This window comes from Natator depressus, chromosome 10 (genome assembly GCF_965152275.1).
Source record: "Natator depressus isolate rNatDep1 chromosome 10, rNatDep2.hap1, whole genome shotgun sequence".
In the NCBI taxonomy this organism is placed as follows: Eukaryota; Metazoa; Chordata; order Testudines; family Cheloniidae; genus Natator; species Natator depressus.
This window is the reverse complement of record NC_134243.1, coordinates 46,543,077-46,564,419: the sequence shown is the minus strand read 5'-3', so window position 1 is coordinate 46,564,419 and position 21,343 is coordinate 46,543,077. Positions and strand designations below refer to the sequence as shown.

General features: G+C 45.7%; 1 protein-coding gene across 6 annotated transcripts in view; it reads right to left on the bottom strand.

Moving 5' to 3' along the window:
* Positions 1 to 18,335, bottom strand: part of PPCDC (phosphopantothenoylcysteine decarboxylase) — a 52,715-nt gene extending 34,380 nt beyond the window's left edge. For 4 of the 6 annotated variants that reach the window (XM_074966016.1, XM_074966018.1, XM_074966017.1 and 1 more), the window contains exons 1-3: positions 18,241 to 18,298; positions 3,011 to 3,246; positions 1,181 to 1,357 (exon numbers count right to left, since the gene is read on the bottom strand). In XM_074966016.1, coding sequence (XP_074822117.1) covers positions 1,181 to 1,333 — 153 coding nt within the window. In that variant the 5' untranslated portion in view covers positions 1,334 to 1,357; positions 3,011 to 3,246; positions 18,241 to 18,298. Of the gene's footprint in view, positions 1 to 1,180; positions 1,358 to 3,010; positions 3,247 to 17,326; positions 17,361 to 18,240 lie in introns of all 6 variants that reach the window. The other 2 variants (XM_074966015.1, XM_074966014.1) reach the window with 2 other exon arrangements.
* Positions 18,336 to 21,343: the final 3,008 nt, after the last annotated feature.

Sequence of the window (21,343 nt, the reverse complement as noted above, 5' to 3'; positions counted from 1 at the left end):
AACACATGACCTGAGGTTCTGACATGACCTCTTCCTATCTCTGCATCACTTTCTTCTGTCCGTTCCCACCCCCAACCCCTCCCAATCTGGTATGGAACCTTAAGTCTCTTTTAGTTACTGGAACTGAAAAGCTTAACTAAGGCTCCCAACATGCCAGCTGAACTTTGTTTCCAACAGCTGACAAGATACAGCACTGTTACCCTGAAGCTCTGTGTACCTTCAACAGCCTTTCCAGATTTGCTATTACCACCACCAATCAGTTTCACAATTACATTTCCAAAATATCATCTCCTGTGTACAAATCTCATGGGGTACCTTGAGCTATGGAGTGAAGGAATCCCAAATATATGAATCATCCAAAGGGTATTAAACCAGGCCATCTAGCAACCCAAGCAATATAAATGGATTATGTATTTGGCCTATGTTTAAGAAAGAAGGTGCCACAAATTCTGTCTCCCCTCATTCTCTCTCTCTTTTTTAAATGAACCATGATAATTGGGTTGATTCCAAAATGTGAGAGCATTCTGAATTTTCCTTTTACTTTAGCAAAAGCTATTATATTTCCCTTTTTTTGGAATGTAAGTCTATTCACTCCTGGCTAATACTGCCATCTGCTGGAAAAATTGGTTACTGTAGGTAATAATATATTTTTTTTAATGTGCATACAGATGCTTCTATATTTTTTAAGCTTGTCCTCTTCCATCTTATACTAGCATCCAACTTTTAAGTTCTATGTCTCAATTACTGAGACTATTTATATGGCCCAATCTGAACCACAAATTTGGAGTTTTAGAGAGCATATGGCACTTTTTACTATATGTATCTCTTAAATTCAGATTTGATGACTTTACTGACATCTAAGTTTTGACAGCACTGAGCCCTGCAAAGCCCACATAATGCTGAGACACAAAGCTGGTTTCCATCATGTATTGTGTGATACCAACAAAACGGTCAGGTAAGCTCTTACTGTGAGAATTTGTGAGTTTTTTTATTACTGATCATAGGAAAAGAGACAGAAAAATGCCGAGCCTGATTTTCAGACCCCAGGGCCAGCATCTAGAATCAGCTTTAAAACTCTAACTGACCCAATCTGATCTCCACTAAGAGAGGATAAAAAGGAAACAGGAAGATACCATTTTTACAGTTTCTCTTCTAACTCACTGGAGCATAAGCTACTTACCCCAGGAATCTCCAGCAATTCTGAGACAAGAATAGGCAACTTCAGGGCAGCCACACTTCCAGTAACACCCACCAGGACATTGTACTTCTTTTGTGGTGTGGGCAAGCTGTTTTGTGGGGAAGGCTGTGGCTCTGTAAGGGTTAAGGGCTCCATTATGCACCTTGACGACAATCAAATCTACAAACAAGGAGAAACAGACTTTACCAGCCCTCCTTCAAACTCAGAGCTGGATTTACCCAATGATAGATGTGCACAGAAATTGGTGATTTGCTTCCCTACACAGAATATCAGTAAGTGTCCTCAAAACACTGTTCAGTTCAGAACAATATAAACTGATCCATGAAGTGTCACACTTCTTTTAGTAATCAGGTGGGAAGGTCACCATAACATTCTGCTCCTCAGCAGTTAACGTATTATTTTAAAGGTCACATCAGGGTTAACTGTGAAATAAACTTAACAATTTAAAAAATATTAGGTATTATGGCTCACAGCACTCAATGTGCATTCACCAGAAGGGACTGCTTGTGATTAAGGGTTATATGAATGATGGCTGCCATTTTGGAGGCCACCAGAAATTGATCCAGAGCTAAATGGATATGTTGCTACAGCATGAGCTAAAGAGTCAGGTTCTGTAGTGTGGGGATGTAACAGACTCACATGCTCTGTGGATTGGGCATGGAGGGACACATGTAACACACACTCACCAGTGGGATACATTTGCAACATGCAAATCCTCAGAGTCGGGAACTCTGATCCACCTCTCATTGAAGTAAATCGGATCCTTTCCACATCCGGAATAGCCCAATTGGTGAAAGTGAGCTAGCAAAAGTATTTACAGGATACCAGGAGGTAAAACAGGTGGTCTTGAGGTAACGTTTCAAAATCTTTAGAGGAATCCCATATTATTGTCAATTAACAGAGAGGCACAATGGAAGGGATCCCTTCCAGTGTTATTAAGGGAAGCAAAATTATCAACATTATTGAAAAGTGGAAGGATCTTAGTAGATCCTAAATCAGGTCACCCAGTTTTAGGCTCAATCCTGTGAGGTGATAAGCAATCTGACCCTGATCCAGAAAAACCCTTAACCACTTGCTTAACTTTAAGTACATGAGTAGTCTGTGGCCCCCACGGCTTGGGATCAGTATACTCAGTATCTTGCAGAATCTTCACCATTAAATAACAATAAGTTTTTAGATAAAAGACTTGAAAATAGACAGCTTAGATTCATGCTTCAGGACCTGTCAGGCTTTGTTCTGGAAGGTCAACAGAAATAAATGTAAAGAGGCTACTTCACTTGTCCAAATTGGTACAGGATTTAGAGTCTGCTGTTAATATGGAAAAGGCATGTGACTCAGTTGAGCTGGATACCTTCATTCTCTACCAGGAGTAACAAAAAAACGGTTATTTACCTCTCATAACTGTTGTTCTTTGAGTGATTGCTCATGTGCATTCCAATAGGTGTGTGCGCGTGCCGCATGCAACATCGCCAGAAGCTTTTCCCTAGCAGTACCCGTCGGGTCGGCTGGGGAGACCCCGAGAGAGGCGCCTTCATGGCGGTGTATATATGTCCCTGCCGACCCGCTGCCTGCTCAGTTCCTTCTTGCCGGAATACTCCGACAGTGGGGAGGCAGGCAGGATTTGGAAGGTACATAAGCAACACATCTCGAAGAACAAGTTATGAGAGGTAAGTAGCCATGTTTTCTTCTTCGAGTGATTGCTTATGTGCATTCCAATAGGTGACTTCCAAGCAGTTACCCTGGGGGAGGGGTAAGAGTTCACCTAACTGCCGAGTGCAGGACTGCCCTACGAAACCCAGCATCATCACTCACCTGCTGGGTAATGGCGTAGTAGGAAGTGAAGGTGTGGACTGAAGATCAGGTTGCCACCTTGCAAATGTCCTGGATAGGCACCTGCACCAGGAAAGCTGCGGATGCTGCCTGCGCTCTGGTAGAGTGAGCTGTAATCAGTGGGGCTGGAACTTTAGCTAGGTCATAGCAAGTCCTGATGCAGGACATGATCCATGACGATATGCGCTGTGATGAGATCGGGAGCCCCCTCATTCTTTCTGCAATAGCAATAAAGAGCTGTGGTGACTTACGAAATGGCTTTGTGCATTCAATGTAAAATGCTAAGGCCTGTAACGTCCAAGGAATGGAACATGCGCTCCCTGTGAGTGGCATAGGGTTTAGGGAGGAACACAGGTAAAATTATGTCCTGGTTTACATGAAACTGGGAGACAATCTTAGGCAGGAATGCAGGTTGGGGACATAGCTGCACCTTGTCTTTATAAAATACTGTGTACGAAGGTTCAGAGGACAGTGCCCCGAGTTTGGATACCCTCCTAGTGGTGATTATAGCCACCAGGAAAACCACCCTCCAGGAAAGGTAGGAGAGAGGGCAGGTAGCCATGGGCTCAAAGGGGGGCACCCATGAGTGAGGACAGGACCAGGTTGAGGTCCCGGGGGGGACGGGCCAACGTACTGGAGGATAAAGTCTGTCAAGGCCCTTAAGAAACCTGCTCACCATGGGATTACCAAACACTGAACCCCCCGCCGTTCCCAGGTGGAAGGCCGAAATGGCCGCGAGGTACACCCTTAGGAATGATATTCCTAACCCTTGGTGCTTGAGATCTAAAAGGTAATCCAAAATAAAGGAAATTCGGGCTGATTGCGGCTCAGTTCCCCTTTGTCGAGACCAAATGGAGAAACGCTTCCACTTAGCCAGGTACGTGGCTCGAGTGCAGGGTTTCCTACTCCCCAGCAGGACCTCCCTAACCGAGTGCGAGCACTGAAGCACAAGAGGGTTCAGCCATGGAGCTTCCACGCCATGAGGTGGAGTGACTCCAGGTTGGGGTACTGTAGATGGCCGTGGTCCTGTGAGATTAAGGTTGGACAGAGAGGGAGCGCTACCGGTCTATTCACTGAGAGGTTCAGTAACATGGTGAACCAGTGGTGGCGGGGCCACGCTGGCACTATGAGAATTAAGAAAGCCCTGTCCTGATGAGTCTTGAGGCGCACCCTGTGTATAGTGGGAATGGCGGGAATGCGTACAGCAGGTGACCTGTCCATGACAGGTGAAAGACATCTGCGGTGGAGCCTGGCTGTGGTTGAGGAAGGAGCAGAATCTGGGGCACTTCCTGTTGCTCTGCCTCGTGAACAGGTCCGTGTGGGGAGAGCCCCACCTCTGGAAAATTGAGTGAGCGATGTCCGGTCTGAGGGAACACTCGTGTCCATGGAACAAGCGACTGAGGCAGTCTGCCAGTTCGTTCTGCACCCCCAGAAGGTGCGACGCCTGCAGGTGTATGGAGTGGGTGATACAAAAGTCCCATAGCGTGAGGGCTTCTCGACAGAGGGGAGAGGAACGAGCACCACCCTGTTTGTTTATATAGAACATCACTGCAGTATTGCCCATGAGCACCGATATGCACATGCCCTGCAGACAGGCCTGAAACGCTAGGCATGCCAGGCAAACTGTCCTCAGCTCCCTCACGTTGATGTGCAGCAATAGCTCTGCATGGGACCAGAGGCCCTGGGTTCTGATATTGCCCAGATGCACTCCCCAACCAAGCACCGAGGCATCTGTGACAAGGAAAAGCATGGGTTGGGGTTTTGCAAAGGGTACTCCCGCACAAACCAGCTGTGGTTGCAGCCACCATTGGAGAGAGTGGAGAATTTGAGGCGGGAGGGTCACGATTGAGTCCAATGGGTCCGTACCCAGTCTGTGCACCTGTGCTAACCATGTCTGGAGGGGCCAGAGGCACAGCCTGGCATGCTGTATCACGTACGTACAGGCCACCATATGCCCCAGTAGTCTCATACAATTCCTGGCTGTGGTTGTGGGGAAGTGGAGGAGGGTCTAGATAATGTCCGTGAGCGCTTTGAAACGCAGTTCCGGAAGGAACGCCCTCGCGTACGTGGAGTCCAAGAGAGCACCGATTAACTCTATTGTTTGTGTGTGGGATCAATGTGGACTAGGGCTCATTCAATACAAGTCCCAACCTGTGAAACATAGCCCAGGCCAGGGATACGTGCTCCACCACATGTGCTTGGGACTCGGCCTTGATGAGCCAGTCGTCCAAATACAGGAACACCTGCACCTGCAGAGGAAGGCTGCCACTACCACCATACACATGGTGAACACCCGGGAGGCCATTGAAAGGCCAAATGGGAGCACCCTGAACTGGTAGTGCTGACCATGAATCTGAGAAAGCATCTGTGGGCTGGAATAATAGCAATGTAAAAATACGCGTCCTTCAAGTCAAGGGCGGTGTACCAGTCTCCCAGATCCAGGGACGGAATGATGGCGGCCAAGGAGACCATGCAAAACTTCACCTTTTTTATGTATGTGTTGAGGTCTCGTAGGTCCAGGATAGGCCAAAGACCGCCCTTGGCCTTGGGGGATGAGGAAATAGCGGGAGTAGAACCCCTTGCCCCTGAATTCCTGAGGAACCTCCTCTATTGCCCCTAGAGCTAGGAGCAATTGTACCTCTTGTAAAAGGAGTTGCTCATGAGAGGGGTCCCTGAAGAGGGATGGGGAAGGGGGGTGGGAGGGCAGGAGGGAACAGAATTGGATAGAATATCCTGCCCCACCGTGCTGAGGACCCAGCAGTCTGATGTGATCTGAGACCAAGCACGGTAGAAGCGGGAAAGTCGATTCACAAAGCAGGGGGAAGGATCCAAGAAGACGACTGGTGCGCCGTCCTCATGCGCATCTTCAAAAGTTGGGTTTGGGGCCGGGGGGCTGTTTGGTTGAACCCTGGCCTTGGTCCGAGGAGGATTGCGGTGGGCGCCTCCTGTTATTTCTGCCCCTCCTTCTAGGTGGATCCCGCCGAGGGAGCCCCGGGTAGAAACGGGACAGGGGCTGAGATCTAAAGGGCTTTCTCTGAGGCGCTGGGGTGTGTAGCCCCAGAGACTTCAGAGTTGCCCATGAATCCTTCAGGCTGTGAAGACGCATGTCCGTATTTTGAGCAAACAGGCCCACACAGTCAAAGAGGAGGTCCTGAATTGTATTTTGGACCTCAGGTGGGATCCCTGAAACCCAAAGCCACACACTGCGCCTCATAGCCATGGCGGTGGCCATGGTTCTAGCTGCAGAGTCCGTTGCATTCAGGGCTGCCTGGAGGGCCATCCTAGAGACCACTCTACCTTCTCAAGGAGCGCACGGAATTCCCTGCGAGAATCAGCCAGGATTAACTCTTGGAATTTAGCCAACCACCTCAAGGAATTGAAAGCGTATCGGCTAAGCACCGCCTGCTGATTCGCTACCCGAAGCTGGAGCCCCCCAGTCGAATAGACTTTACGGCAAAAGAGATCCAGCTTCTTGGCGTCATGTGACTTAGATGCGGGGCCTGGTAGACCCTGCTGCTCCTTGTAGTTTGCCACATCAACCACCAGAGTCCCCGGTTGGGGGTGGGTAAACAGGTGCTCATAGCCCTTTTGTGGCAGAAAGGAGCGTCCCTTGACCTCTTTAGCCACTGGTAGTGTAAAGGCCAGGGTTTGCCAGAGCACCTTCATGGTGTTCTGAATTGTCCTTATGAGGGGCAAAGCTACTCTGGAAGGACCCTCGGTGGTGAGGATGTCCACCATCGGATCTGAGTCCTCCATAACCTCAACCTCCAGACAGAAGAGGTTAACTGCTACCCTCCTAAGCAGGTCCTGGTGGCCTTTGGTATCCATTGGTATCCTTTGGGCCTTTGGTATCCTCATCCAGCGAAGAGAAGGAAGAGGTTCCTAGGACAGGGTCTTTCTGCCCCTCAGGTTCTCTGGAGGCCGGGTCAGGTGCCTCAAAGCAACCTGCGACCGGAGGTCCAGGTGCCACCGACGTCGGTGGAGGAGGGGGCGTGCTTGACTGTGGCCACTCAACAGCCCTGTCCTGTAAGGGATCCTCAGGGGCCCTAGGGGTGTGGCGTTCCATCGACGTCACTGATGGAGGGGTACCGGGGGGCCGATACCACAGATACCAGCCTAGATCCCTGACCTTGAGCCTGGTGGTAGGCGCAGGGGGTCCAAAAAGGCCATTGCACTGGGCCCTGTCACTGGGGTGGCCAAGTGGTGACTGGTGCCGGTTGTTCCACCAACCTATGGTGCCGGGATCGGTGCTGGGACTGGGAGCGGTAGTGGCTGCATCTGGACGCAAACGATTCCACGTCTGACTCTGACGAGTATTCTGTACCCAACCATGGGGGAGCGGAGCCCGAGGGTGCCGGGGAGCAGTATCAGGGAGACGGAGCTTGGCGCCACAACATCATGAGCTTCCCCCGATGATGAATCCACGGCTTCGGCACCGCCGACGGTACCGCCATCAGCATCGGTGTCATGACTGGTGTCGTAATTGCCCGCAGTGCTGGGCACAAGGCCACAGACGGTGCTGTTGCCCGTGCTACTGGTGATGCAAAGTTTGCAGGGCCGGGTACTGCGCTGTCATATCAATGAGGTCTTGAGGCGCCCCATATGTGTCCGGAGTGGAGGGGAGGTCAAGCTCTTCCTCCAAATCGTCACAGGTAGGCGAGTCCATTCTCACCGCAGTCAACGGCACTGGTTCTTGGGGACCAGACCGAGGGTGTCCCGCCGGAGGACGCACCCCACTGGAATCCCCCCTTGGCTTCCTGACAGGGGAACGTCCCCGTCTGGTTTCTTTTTCTTATGCAGCACTCCCTTGAGACTGTGAACAATGCCACCATGAGGCACTGGCCTTGCGGGCTGGGGAGCGGTGCAGGTGCTCCTTGGCGGAGTCCTTCCTTGGTGCTGGGACATCCTGCACCGAGGCCGGTGTGTGTGCACCGAGGGTGCCAGTGTCGGCTCAGGCTGTGGCTGAAGGGCCGACTCCATCAAGAGGAGCTTCAGGCTATAGTCCCGCTCCCTCTTAGTCCTGGGTCTGAAGCTCCTGCAAATAGGGCACTTATCTGTCTGATGGCCCTCCCCGAGCCACTTGAGACAGGCGGCATGCGGATCACTTGTTGACACAGAAAAAAAAAAAGGAGTACTTGTGGCACCTTAGAGACTAACCAATTTATTTGAGCGTAAGCTTTCGTGAGCTACAGCTCACTTCATCGGATGCATACTGTGGAAACTGCAGAAGACATTATATACACAGAGACCATGAAACAATACCTCCTCCCACCCCACTCTCCTGCTGGTAATAGCTTATCCAAAGTGACCACTCTCCCTACAAGATAATCACGGTGGGCCATTTCCAGCACAAATCCAGGTTTTTCTCACCCCCCCCCACCCCCACCCCCATACACACACAAACTCACTCTCCTGCTGGTAATAGCTCATCCAAAGTGACCACTCTCCCTAAAATGTGCATGATAATCAAGGTGGGCCATTTCCAGCACAAATCCAGGTTCTCTCACCCCCCCTCCCCCCCCCACACACACAAACTCACTCTCCTGTTGGTAATAGCTCATCCAAACTGACCACTCTCCTTACAATGTGTATGATAATCAAGGTGGGCCATTTCCAGCATAAATCCAAGTTTAACCAGAACGTCTGGGGGGGGGGGGGGTTGGAAAAAACAAGGGGAAATAGGCTACCTTGCATAATGACTTAGCCACTCCCAGTCTCTATTTAAGCCTAAATTAATAGTATCCAATTTGCAAATGAATTCCAATTCAGCAGTTTCTCGCTGGAGTCTGGATTTGAAGTTTTTTTATTGTAAGATAGCGACCTTCATGTCTGTAATTGCGTGACCAGAGAGATTGAAGTGTTCTCCGACTGCTTTATGAATGTTATAATTCTTGACATCTGATTTGTGTCCCACACCTCTTGCATACTTTAAACCCCTGCAACCGAGGCATGCCCCGGAGCCGGGGAGAGTAGAACGGGGGAAATCCCCCCGCCCTGAAGTAAGATAAACTAATCTAATCTACAACTATTAACAACTAACTAACAACTATTTACACTAGAAACAAGGGAACCACTAGGTAAGGCACTTGCAAAGCAAGAGACTAAGCTGTTCCAATGACCGACCGTCATGGGCAGTAAGAAGAAACTGAGCAGGCAGCGGGTTAGCAGGGACATATATACACCGCCATGAAGGCGCCACTCTAAGGGACTCCACAGCCGACCCGACGGGTACCGCTAGGGAAAAGCTTCTGGCGATCGTGTACACGGCGCGCGCACACACCTACTGGAATGCACATGAGCAATCACTCAAAGAAGAATGCATGTGGTTGTTTTTTAATAAATCAGTCACATGTATGCACCTTGGATCTCATACAAGAGTTATCAGCATCATCACTTGCTTCATAGGAGCACCAAGAACCCAGTCAGAGATTAGACCCCCTGATGTAATAGGTGGGCAAAACAGACCAACGAAGTGGAGGATGAGATAGCCATGAAGCAAACACAGTTTAGCAGAAAAGCAGAAGTCACATCTTGCCACTTGCCTAACCAATGCCAGCCAAGAGTGTTAATATCTTATGCATCACAGCAGAAGCAGATTAGAGTTACCACAAGCAATTACACTTCCTGAAATAACTGATGTATGAACTTACGTTTAAGGCACAAGACTAGGATTCAAGTTTGAGTCACTGCCCAGTTCTGTAACAGAGAACCTGTGTGACGTTCGGCAAGACACTTAGTCTCCCTGTACTTCTGATCTATAAAATGGGGAGAATATTATTTCCTTTCTCCCACCCTTTGTCTGGCTTGGTCTAAACTTAAAATTTTAGGTTGACATAGCCACATTACTGAGGGGTGTGAAACTATGCCAACCTAAGCCCCACACAGGTTCAGCTAAGCCAACAGAAGAATGCTTCCATCAACCTAGCTACCATCACTCGGAGAGGTGGTGTTCCTTGTTCGATGAAAAAACCCCTTCCGTTAGCTTAAATTGCATTTACATTACAGGGTTATGGTATCACAGCTACAGCGCCATAGCAATGCCACTATACTGCAGACATAGCCTCTCTCTCAATAAATGTTTGCACAGCGCTTAACACAGTATGTGATCTCTGCTGGAGCTTCTAGGCAATATTGTGATATAAATAGTAATACTAATGACTTTTTCAGGATTCTGAATCACTTGGGAGACATCCATTAAATAGTAAAGATTACTTAAAACACCTCTCTTTAAAATGAGCTTCAGATAAATTTGGGCAAATGGGTGATGGGTCTCTAACAATAAGCAAGATATGGTAGTAAGTAATTTGAATAAATTACCCACAAAAACAAAGGGACCATTTATGTTTATAGAAAGATCTAATATCCTAAAATGAACATGCTCCTGAAATTTTTATACGTTTTCCATTGTTTGCCTATGAACTTATGACATTTTTCCAAAATACTTGATCGATTATTTATAATTTAATGAAAAACAAAATCACCCAGGGCAAATTTAACCCCGATCCTGCAGTTCACTGCACAGAAACTAAGGCCATCACACATGAACCACTCATCGTAACAAATTTTTAACTTTGGCATGAGGTTTTAACACATTAGAAAATTAAAACTCATTTTCATTATGGCCATTATATTAAAATGACTGAAGTCAATGGAAATCTGCTCAGATCGCAGTGGTCCATCCACACATCATAAGTTGAGGGATCAGAGCCTAACTTTGTTAATGCTGTCTTATAATACAAGGGATATATAGGTAACCCACCCTCCAAAATATTGCTCAAAGGTTCAGGTTCTTTTGTCTTGGGAACAGGGACATTCGACTTATGTATTGGCTAAGGTAACTCAGGATACTGTAACATCTTATAATGTTTTATCTATATTCAATTTAAATGAAATTAAGGCCATCACAAATGATTCAGTAGGAACAGGGGTTGGTTTTTTTTTTGGCATAACTCCCATATGACTATTAAATAATAACTCTAAATCACCAACCTATCCCTGTCCTAAACTTTGCAAAAGAAAATTACACAATTAGGTTAATAAATATCATTTTGAAAGATTAATGAAAAAAATTAAAAGTGTGATATTCCAGCTAGTTATTTCTTCTGATTCTTTATTTAACTGGAGCTTTGGGAAATTAACTGGAAGAGCCTTAAATGAATATTTTGGAAAGTAAAATGATTAAAATACAAGCAAGAACTAAAGGACTGATAATCACGGGGATACTTTGAAAGATTGCTAGAGAGGTGAAATACAGAATTAACTACAATTGATTAACTAAACTCATTTGGGGAAGACTGAGGTATAAACAAATGTGTAGGAATGCATATTACACATAGGATGTTATTTAATTTTCAAAACATATATAACACTCAAACAAATGAATATCTATAATCTAGGTATTTATACCACACTAAACATTTTTAAATAAATATATAAAGCTAGTGGTGGAAGCTGGGGGACGTGATATACAACTTCCCAGACTAGATGTAAAATAAATGTTAGGGATTTCTGGTTCTGATCCAAAGTCAACTGAAGTCAATGGGAGTCTTTCCATCGACTTTAGATAAGACCCTTTATGCATGTGGTTTGGAAATGTAGAAGATTGCAAAGCTTTGGTTACAATTATATACAAGATTTGCTGGATGTGTTTGGTTTATTTAGTCCAAATGTTTAAATTATATATTATTTTCCAAATGCTCAAAGTGCTAAGCCCCTATTATACGTGGAGTTGGTAGTGACACCAAGCATAAGCTTTCGTGAGCTACAGCTCACTTCACTGGATGCACGTGCCACAAGTACTCCTTTTCTTTTTCCAAAAATAGTTAACTGCAGGGAAGAAAAGGGCACTTCTGCAATCTGTTTGGCATGCAGACAAAAACAGACACTGGGGGAGCAAATTCAGGTTTTACAAGAGCAGATAATTACCTCCACTCTCATCTCAGAGCCAGGATAAAAACCCAGGGTGCGGTTTCCCAACTGCTTTTACCCACAGAACCACACTCCGCACTCAGCTAAAAATATAACCCCCTTTCTCACATATTTTTACATACCAGTATGTTTTCTTTTATATCCTTTATCAATTTGCTAAGCTTGCTGCTGCTGCCTGTACCTTAAGAGTAAATGTCTCTTGGCTCAAGTCTCACTACCTTCACCTCCCCGCCCCTGCTTTTTCCCTGCCTCTCCTCACTTTGACTCTTTCTCTGTTTTAAAAGTTAAAAGTTATAGTTTTTACAAAAACCTCCAAAAGATAAAGCAATTGAAAACAGAACAAAACAAGAAACAAAAAGAAAACAAGGTAACAACTTTACTTTAAATAAATCCGGTAAATTAATTATTTTAACCCTTCAGGAATGCAACAGCTAGACTTATTCCTAACTTTCTTGAAGATATGGTTGCCAAGCAACAGAAATGCACACTCTGCTTCTAATCCTAACCACTCACTAATATTTGAAACATGGGCTTTTCTTATTTCCATATAGCAGAGTTTTAAAATAATGTTAAATATAAAGTAATTCAAAATTCCTTGTTACCAAATTAATACAATAAATTTGGCAAATATTAATATATTTGTAATCAATTGTTGTTAAAAGTTTTAAATAAGGTAATAACTTGTTTATTCAAATGTTTAACCCTTTTTATTTTTGTTTACCTTATTTTATATAGTTATTAATAGAATTCTGTCACCATTTCTTTTTAATTGCAAGTTTGTCCTGTATGTCATCTCTGTTGTTTGTTGTGTGTGTCATGTGACTGCTTTTTATTATTTTTATTTTGTTGTAACAAAAGTCAATGTTATACCCTTTTAAAAATATATGTATATATGGTACTGCACTCTTTTAAGATCATGGTTGGGGTATAATCATAGTATTATTAATACCAATTTTTTTGTGCAAAGTTCAAAAACGTTTCAGTTACAAATATATGTACGTATATTTCTGCCTCAACAAATAATGCAACTGCAAACAAAAAGAATTCTCTTTCATTAATCACAGTTTTGTTTTTTAATTTTTTTATTATTCAAAGAAAAAATGTAAGGGGAAACCTCAACATTAGATAAAGATAATATTAACAAATTGTCAATTTCTTGTTTGGGTTTTTATAAACTTGTTTGCACTTTTAAATATAGTTATTAGAATAGGATAGCAAAAACGTTTACAAATAACAATTTATGCATAAAGCTAACCAAACAATTTCAACAGGTTTCCACTTTTGGCTCCCAAACACAACAAAGCATCATGAAAGTTTAATATCCTCAAAGTATTTGCATGGACCTGTATTTAAAATTTATTTTGGTTTAATTTTATAGTTGGTTTAATTTTATACACTTTTCTTTTGTTATGTTATGTTAATGGGAAGCAGTGGTTGTTAAAGTTTGTGCTTCTAAACAGTTAACAAGAGTGATATTGGTATCACAAGCAAATTAACTCTAAAAAGCGTGGTAAAAATTATGTTATTGACTCTTTTGCTAGCAGAATGTTCAGCGGGGGGGAAAAAAGCAATGCACCTTCTCACAGAAGATTGTGAGCATTTATTTTAGCAGTTAAGCATTTAGTATAAAATATTAGTAATGCACCTCAAATGAAAATGAATGTCTATACAATTGCAAAAGTATAGCTTGTGTTATAAAAGACTCCATCCCTATTACATTGTAAACAAACTAAGTTAAATTTTGTATTAAGTTTGGGTTACTGAAAACAAAAACAAAAAAGGAAAACAAACAAAAAATTTTACTATGTTAACTAACAAAAGTTGTTTAAGTTGCATTCCACAGACCAAAGACACCAGAAAATATCACACCCTGAAGACAGAAAATATCAGTACACAGTGAAAAAAAACCCAAGCATCAAAAAAAGAAAAATGAAGTGCTTTATAAATCAGAGACTGGTCAAATACACCTCTTATCTACCATATATGGACAATTACGTTAACGATCAGCTAAAAACCACTAGCTGGACCAGGATAAACTGTCATTTAATTTCAACTTGGTTACTGTGTAAAAACAACTGTATTATTGCTGTACTACTGTATTATCGTTGTACTGTTGTATTATTGCGGTATTGTATTATTGCTGTACAACGTTTACAATGTGCATAACCTTGCTAAACTGTTTAACCAACACACAGGTAAAAATCAACAAACAAAAGGCAGCAAACATGAAGGCAAGGAGAAACAAATTCGTTAAAAAAAAAAAAAAAAACTGTTACATGGCACCTACAAATTAGGTATATAAATTCCCTGTCAGTACCGGTCACAATCTGGGATCAGTAACACTGCATCCTAACTGAGGCACATGTTATTCAAAACAGTTTTGTTCAGTGTCTGCGTACAAATACCAAATCCTGACACAGCAATATTTGAGAAATTGGTTACTGTCCATTCAGTAGGTTTTCTGAAAAACATCATCCATAAAAACAACTGGATCTATGTCAGCTACTGGCGCATCACGGGGGCAATGGAACCCATGGAACAGAGAAGCTAGCCATTCCTGTTTCCTGCCCAGCAAAGCTTACCAGAGGGCGATGACCAGCAGTAAGGGTAACCCACAACATGAATGCCCAGTACTGGGTAGTAACTAATTGCAAGACATTTATATATAAAGGCCTCATTTGTAGTGTCACTACTCCAAATTTCTGTTTTACTTCTCATATACATAATACCGTGGAACACACTATAACAATGCCTATCCCGGTATTTCAAAACACTCAGCCTACTACTAATGATGATACAGGTGATAACTGCAATTGCCCTAATAGGAGTGTGTTTCTATCTGTGGCACCAAAGTAAAAGGGCCAGAGTACAACACCAGACTGGAAAAACATGATTATGCTTGCATATAAGGTGGTGTCATATGTACACATACATACTATACATATATACCCATATACACTACAAATATATATACCATATCCATATTATTCATATATATTAATTATTTGGGAGTGCCTCTAAGGCTCAGTTATAATACTACATTCCTCAGTCATGGTCCCGGGCCTAACATTCCCAGGCCCACTGTAAGGGACTATCATCAATTGGAAAATCAAATCTGTCCATCAGTCGTATGACGGAATGTGCAGACTAAAGACGGGTGGGGCATGAGTGTATGGATGGTAAAATAAGGTAACCACATAACAGTGTTTAGCCCACTGGGTTATCTTTAGTCCATGCATTAAGCTTTTCTGGGATGATGGGTAAACATCCTCCCCATAAAAAGACAAAAAGTGGGGGAATATAGTAAGATGAGGCCCTGAAACATGAACACTTGGTATCAGAGGCCCAGTATGAGGCCTGAACTAAAGTAATGGTCAAGACTTTTCTAACATAAAGCAAAGTTAAGCTGTGAGCCAGAGGCAAGCCCCGCTCACAGAAGTTGGCAAGAAGGCAGCTGCTTATTGTACGTATACATGTGCCAGGATGGCACCAGAATATCCCGGTAAGAACACATTCCACAGAGATAATGAGGAACAGGCTGACCTATCCTAAACACAAGGTCAAAAGGATAATATGATGGACAGAGTTGTTTGTTCGAACCAACATGAGGAGAGAAACAGCACTATAACACGTAGAGGGGTTGTACCACAATGCATCTGGAGTGATGCATAACTCGTTTGTACCTGTGTATAATAATGCATCCCTGAGTGGATATCTTTGTCTGGCCTAGGGGACAGTGGTAAGTCCCACCACTAACTGAGCCGGTCTGTTGTCAGGGGGCACATATTCGAGTATGTCCTGTACAGTCTATGGGAAACTATTACTGTGCTTCGTTTGGCAATAAATCTGTCCCGGTGCCTTCATACCTTATCAGAGTCTGTGGTCATTGGGGGTTCTCTCAGGGCCTGCTGTGTCAGCAATCTGCAGAGTCGGGGCAGCACACAGAGGGAACACACGCACGCAGCTGACTGTTATCAACATTGAACAGAGCAGAGCAACACACCGGTGGCATCTGACGACAATCAACTCCCAACATTCCACTGCTATTTAGCAAATAACTGTGAGAGACACTGGAAAAATGTGTCATATTCCCCTCTAGTGGTAGGTTCATATAGAGGACAGCAGCCTACTAATGCTATCTGGTAACCCTTTAGTTCAAGCAGTAGAGTCTGTGCTGCAGATCTAAAAATCTTGGGTTTAACCCATGCTTATGCCCTATGCAGGTGGGGGACTCAATATGGTTCCATACAATGGAATTTTGGGGGAAGGACAGTGTTATACCTAGGAAATTATAGATTTAAAAAAAACTACCTTAAAGAATATTAAAATCATAAATTCAATCGGTCAAAGGTTAGGAAATACTAAGAAACAAGAGCAGGAACAGACAAATTGCTAAACAAATATCTATGTGAAAAATGCATTAAAGAAATAACAATATTCTACAAGAAGGCCCTAATCCTGCAATGAGCTCCATGGAAGACTGAACCCATGTAGTGATCCAGTGACTTTAGTGGCACTTCACATGGGTATAGAGGTTGGCCTATGCAGAGCTCATTGCAGGATCAGGACATAAGTTTCCACAACAATACAGCATATAATAGGATTTTCTGCAATGTTTGGGACCATCATGTTATTATACTAGAGCATTTTTATTTTTTAAGGATGGGAAGATCTTCAAAGAAAAGTAGAGAAATAAAATATGAAAGTGAAGCAGAACTGGGTCCAAGTATAGTGCCCTTTGAAGTTATTTTTTATTAGATGTCAGTAGCTGTTTAAGAAATTACAAGCACAAATTATTTTCCTTTGTATCCCCTCCATGTTATTAAACTACCAGTTACAGAACAACAGTGTTCATGTTACTGATGAATCCTCTTCCATCTGAAACACTGCTGGTTTCATCTACCCTTTCTTCTCAATAGGGCTGAATTCATCAGTAAAATTTGCCACAGCAGAACTTAACAATCTCTCTTTATATCCATGTTTAGCAATGTAAAAATATTGGTCCAAATTCTGCTTTCACTTCCACCAATACCACCCCATACACATGAACAGAATTACATTGGTGTAACAGAAGAGAATTGTGCCCTTTTTCAATAATCTTTCCAAGTCCTCTTAAAATGTGTCCATTCATCTGTTTATCCATGTGGTGTGTTCACTGCAAACACATTACAGTCACATGTGCAACAAAAAGAAAATGGAGAAAACAGTAGAGTGCCTAGTTAGACAAGAAAAATCATAACAGATCTTTATATTGTGTGCAAAAGGGCAGCATGTGTGTATTATAGTTAAATATTACTTGTATTCTGATAAGTGTCCACAACGTTCTCCTCAAACAACACAGGAAAGTATAGACCAGGGATAAGCACTCACACTGCCCGGGTCCTGGCCACCGGTCCGGAGGGCTCTGCATTTTAATTTAATTTTAAATGAAGCTTCTTAAACATTTTAAAAAACCTTATTTACTTTACATACAACAATAGTTTAGTTATATGTGTGTGTGTATATATATATATACACGTATAGAAAGAGACCTTCTAAAAACGTTAAAATGTATTGCTGGCATGCAAAACCTTAAATTAGAGTGAATAAATGAAGACCCAGCACACCACTTCTGAGAGGCTGCCGACCCCTGGTATACACGATAGCCTGAAGAACTTGCAGTCTAATAGCATGCTGCTTCAAGAAGTTCTTTGTACGTTTCATGGGCACCTGTAGCGCTCACGCTGCGTCCCTCTGCACACAGCGTCTTGCCAGGAGATCACGCCTGACCATTCAGGGTCCAGCACACCACTGATTACTGCTGCTGGTAGGACACCAATGGGCAGCCGCCAGTAAAACACAGGGCTCCGCTTTTAGCCCCGCACCCCTCCAAAGAGTGTGTTGGGGTGCGCATGGGGCGAGGAAGGGGTTCGCCCCCCCCCCGCGTGCCCAGAAAGGGGGAGAGGTATGGAAACGCCCAGGCGCTAAGGAGGGATGTTTTGATACCACCTACTAGCTCATGGCAGAAGGGGGGGGAGGCGCAGTGAACGCGGGGGAGGGGCCGTCATCCTGCAGGGTGCTGCGCGAGCGTGGAGGGCGGACACGTCGCTGCCCCCCCCCCCTTTTACACGGCAGAGACGGCGAATGTCCCTGAGCCCCCCTTCCCCCCACCCTCCTGTAACCATGGCACCAGCCAACCAGGGCGCGAGGGCCACCTCCAGCCCCCCGAGTTACTGGGGCACTGCCGGTCCGGCCTGCCCCGCTCAGCCAGACAGGCCCACCCGCCCGAACCTCGCTCCGCTCACCCTTGCGGCGGCGCTCGACCCCGAACTGCCGGAAGTGCTGCCTGCACCGGAAGCGGCCGCGCGAGCACAGCATGGTGGGAGATGTAGTTCTCTCCTCCGCCAGAGGCACCCCCCCTTTCCCACCCTGAGCGCGTGCTCGTTCGCCCTGAGCCCCTGACGGCGCCATCCCCCAGGTAGCTGAGTCCTTCCGCGGAGGGCCGGGGCTGTGTGACACGCGGGAGGCCTTTCCGCCCCCAAGGCAGTGACGTCACGGGGGTCCCGCTTGACATCACCAGGGTGACACGACGAGGAAAGCAAAGTGGCTCTTGCCCCGCTACCTCCACTCTGCACCCTCGGCTCCGCCCCTCCCCCTGGCCACACGCAGGAGCGCCCGGTGCTGGGCTCCCGCTGCGTGCGCGCGCGGTGGCTGTGACGTGACGGCATCCCCGTCCCCCGCCCCCATCCACTGCCTCGCCGCCGTGGCACACCAGCTCCGGGGCCCGCGAAATGCGCCCTAGGAGGGCTCAGCGCTGCCCCAAACCTTGCGGCAGAGAACTAGGCCGGCCAACCCAGCTCCAGGATTGTCCGGGAGGCTCCAGGAATTAAAGATTCATCTTGAATTAAAGATTCTCTCATGTGATGAAAGCTCCAGGCAGATGGTCACCTGACACTGACACCCCTACAGCGAGCAGGGCAGGGCCCTGCCCTAGGCCTCGGAATCGGGGGTGCATCTGGCAGGTGCGGCCCCGCAGCCTCAGCATGGGGGCAGATTGCAGCAGCCTGGTGCATGGAAGCACCAGAGGGTCCCCATTAGTCCTGCAGGGTCTCATCCCACCTGAAAATGGGAGGGTGTGAGCCCCCCTCTTTTTCCTAAAGAGGGAAATACTCAATGGGGCAGTATTGGGGGCTCTGCTGCTATGGCAGCTTCAGTTTCTGTCACAGACCTGAGCTTGGCCTCCCAAGAGCCCTTCCCCACAGAGCCCGGCTGCTAAGGGCTCCCTCTGCTCTAGCAGGCTTGGAGGCAATGGGGACAGGCGGCCGAGGGGTGACAAGTACAGTAGCTAGCAGTGCCCAGAGGCCACTGGGAAACCAGTGCTTCCTTCAGACCCAATTTGTTGATGAGCAGGGCAGTCTGGCCCCTCTCTGCCAGGAATATTGTTTGAAAGTGGCTCCCTCATAAGAAGTGGGGTCTTCAGCACTGAAGGACTTCCACCCACCCCGAAGACCCAGAGCACCCCCGGGTAAGTAAACATTTAAAAGGCGCCAAGTAATTAAAAAGGCACCACTTCTGCTCGGTGGGGGAGCGGCCCCTGCCCTGCTCCCCCCTAGCTACACTACTGGGTGTAGGGTAGAAGTGGTCCCCAACCAAAGTCCTGGACCTCAGCACCCTTAAATTTTGGATCCAGATCCAAACATCTCCACTTCCCCTGGCAAGTGGATGGGGGAAAATCACCCTGGCCACAACCAAAGTAATTGTCCCTATGCAGTCCCCAGTGCACAGGGCAAGAATGAGGCCCATCTGTGCATTTCACAGCACATTACAAAGCAGCCCACAGTTATTCCAGTGTTACTGACATCTTTTTAGGATCAGAAACAAGCGCCATTAGCTTCCCCAGGTGTAACGGGCACAGCCAGCTTCCTGCCACCTCTTCTTCACAAGGACTGTAATCATATGCGTTTGATCAGTGCCCAATGCAATCCTGGGGCCTGATCCTGACAGACCTGTAGGTACTAACACAATTCAAATAATGGAAATATGCCCACTTTGTCTATATACAGGAACTGTTACCATGATATTGAAAGATTCAGTTCACACTCCCAAGCCCACAGTGAACTACCACATATGAGAGGCCCATCTGTGAGCAGTAATCCCACACCAAGGTTCACTGCATCATTGCTGGACATTCATCTCTCACACCAACAGACAGATTGTCCTCAGTGTCTGCTCCTCCAGGAAGCTGTTCCTTTGTCCTGGAGCAGACAGACAGCAAAAACAGTGACCCACCAGCTCTGAAGTTGAAAAAATTCAGAGAGAACATTAATAACACCACCACAGTAGCTCCTCATTCTCTGCTTCCCGATCAGCCCAACTGCATCCAGCTCACCCTAAAAGTAGTATAATAAATAATTTATAATAAAGATATAAAAATAGGGTTCAGAATACCCTGAAAGGAATAATGTAATTAAAAATAACTAATAAGCATTAAGGCTAATAAAGAGCAAATGCTAATTACAATCCATGGTAAATGCTAATAAGATTAATGAATATTGAATAATAGTAAATAGTCAATTCTGTTATTGTTCATAATAAAAATAAATAGTGAATGCTAATAATAATAAAACACAGACTTGAATCCTATGGACTGTTAATAGAAATCAGGGCAGCCTTGCAGGTAGTCTCTGTCCTGGAGGTGTCAAGGCTCTGTGTTCCTGTGTGGGAATGGGGACATGGGCCGCAGGGGGCTCTTAGCAGGACTGAAGAAGATAGAAAGCCAAATCAAGACTACCTCTCATCTCCCACTTAGGGGCTTGCACGTTGGCTTCAAAGGGACAGGAAAATCTCTCTCCCCCAGTAATAGGCTCCTTTACAAACTGGATCCTCGAGAGGAGATGGTCCCATATTCTTAAGGGGATCAGTTGATCATGACTTGGGTCTAAAGTGATCCACCCCACTTCTCATGGGTGCATCATAAGCTCCACCTCACCTGGACATGTGTGGCTCTGCTAGGGGCCAGATCCCAGTCTGAGGGGCCAGTGATCCAGCCTGCGACAACCATTTCAAGGAGGGAGGCCTGAGAGTCTTTACTCCACCTCTCCCAGGACTGTAAGTGTGAGACATCTGTCACCGCCCCTCCACCATCCTGGGAGGAGCAGCCAGCTCCTCTCCGTACCCCTCAGGAATTTGTGCTGGGCCCACCCACCAATCCTGCTTCTACAATAGGGTTCAGGCAAGTAGTAGGCCACTTCTCCCCCAAGCCCTCAGCACCTTTTGGGGATGGCCATCCCATTCTACAGCAGTGGATCCACCTGGCACAGCCCCTGCAGCACCCCACTGCCTCCCAGCTGGCTCTTGCCCTGGCCTTGGGACTAGGATACCCCCAGAGGCTTTATGCAGGGCCAGTTT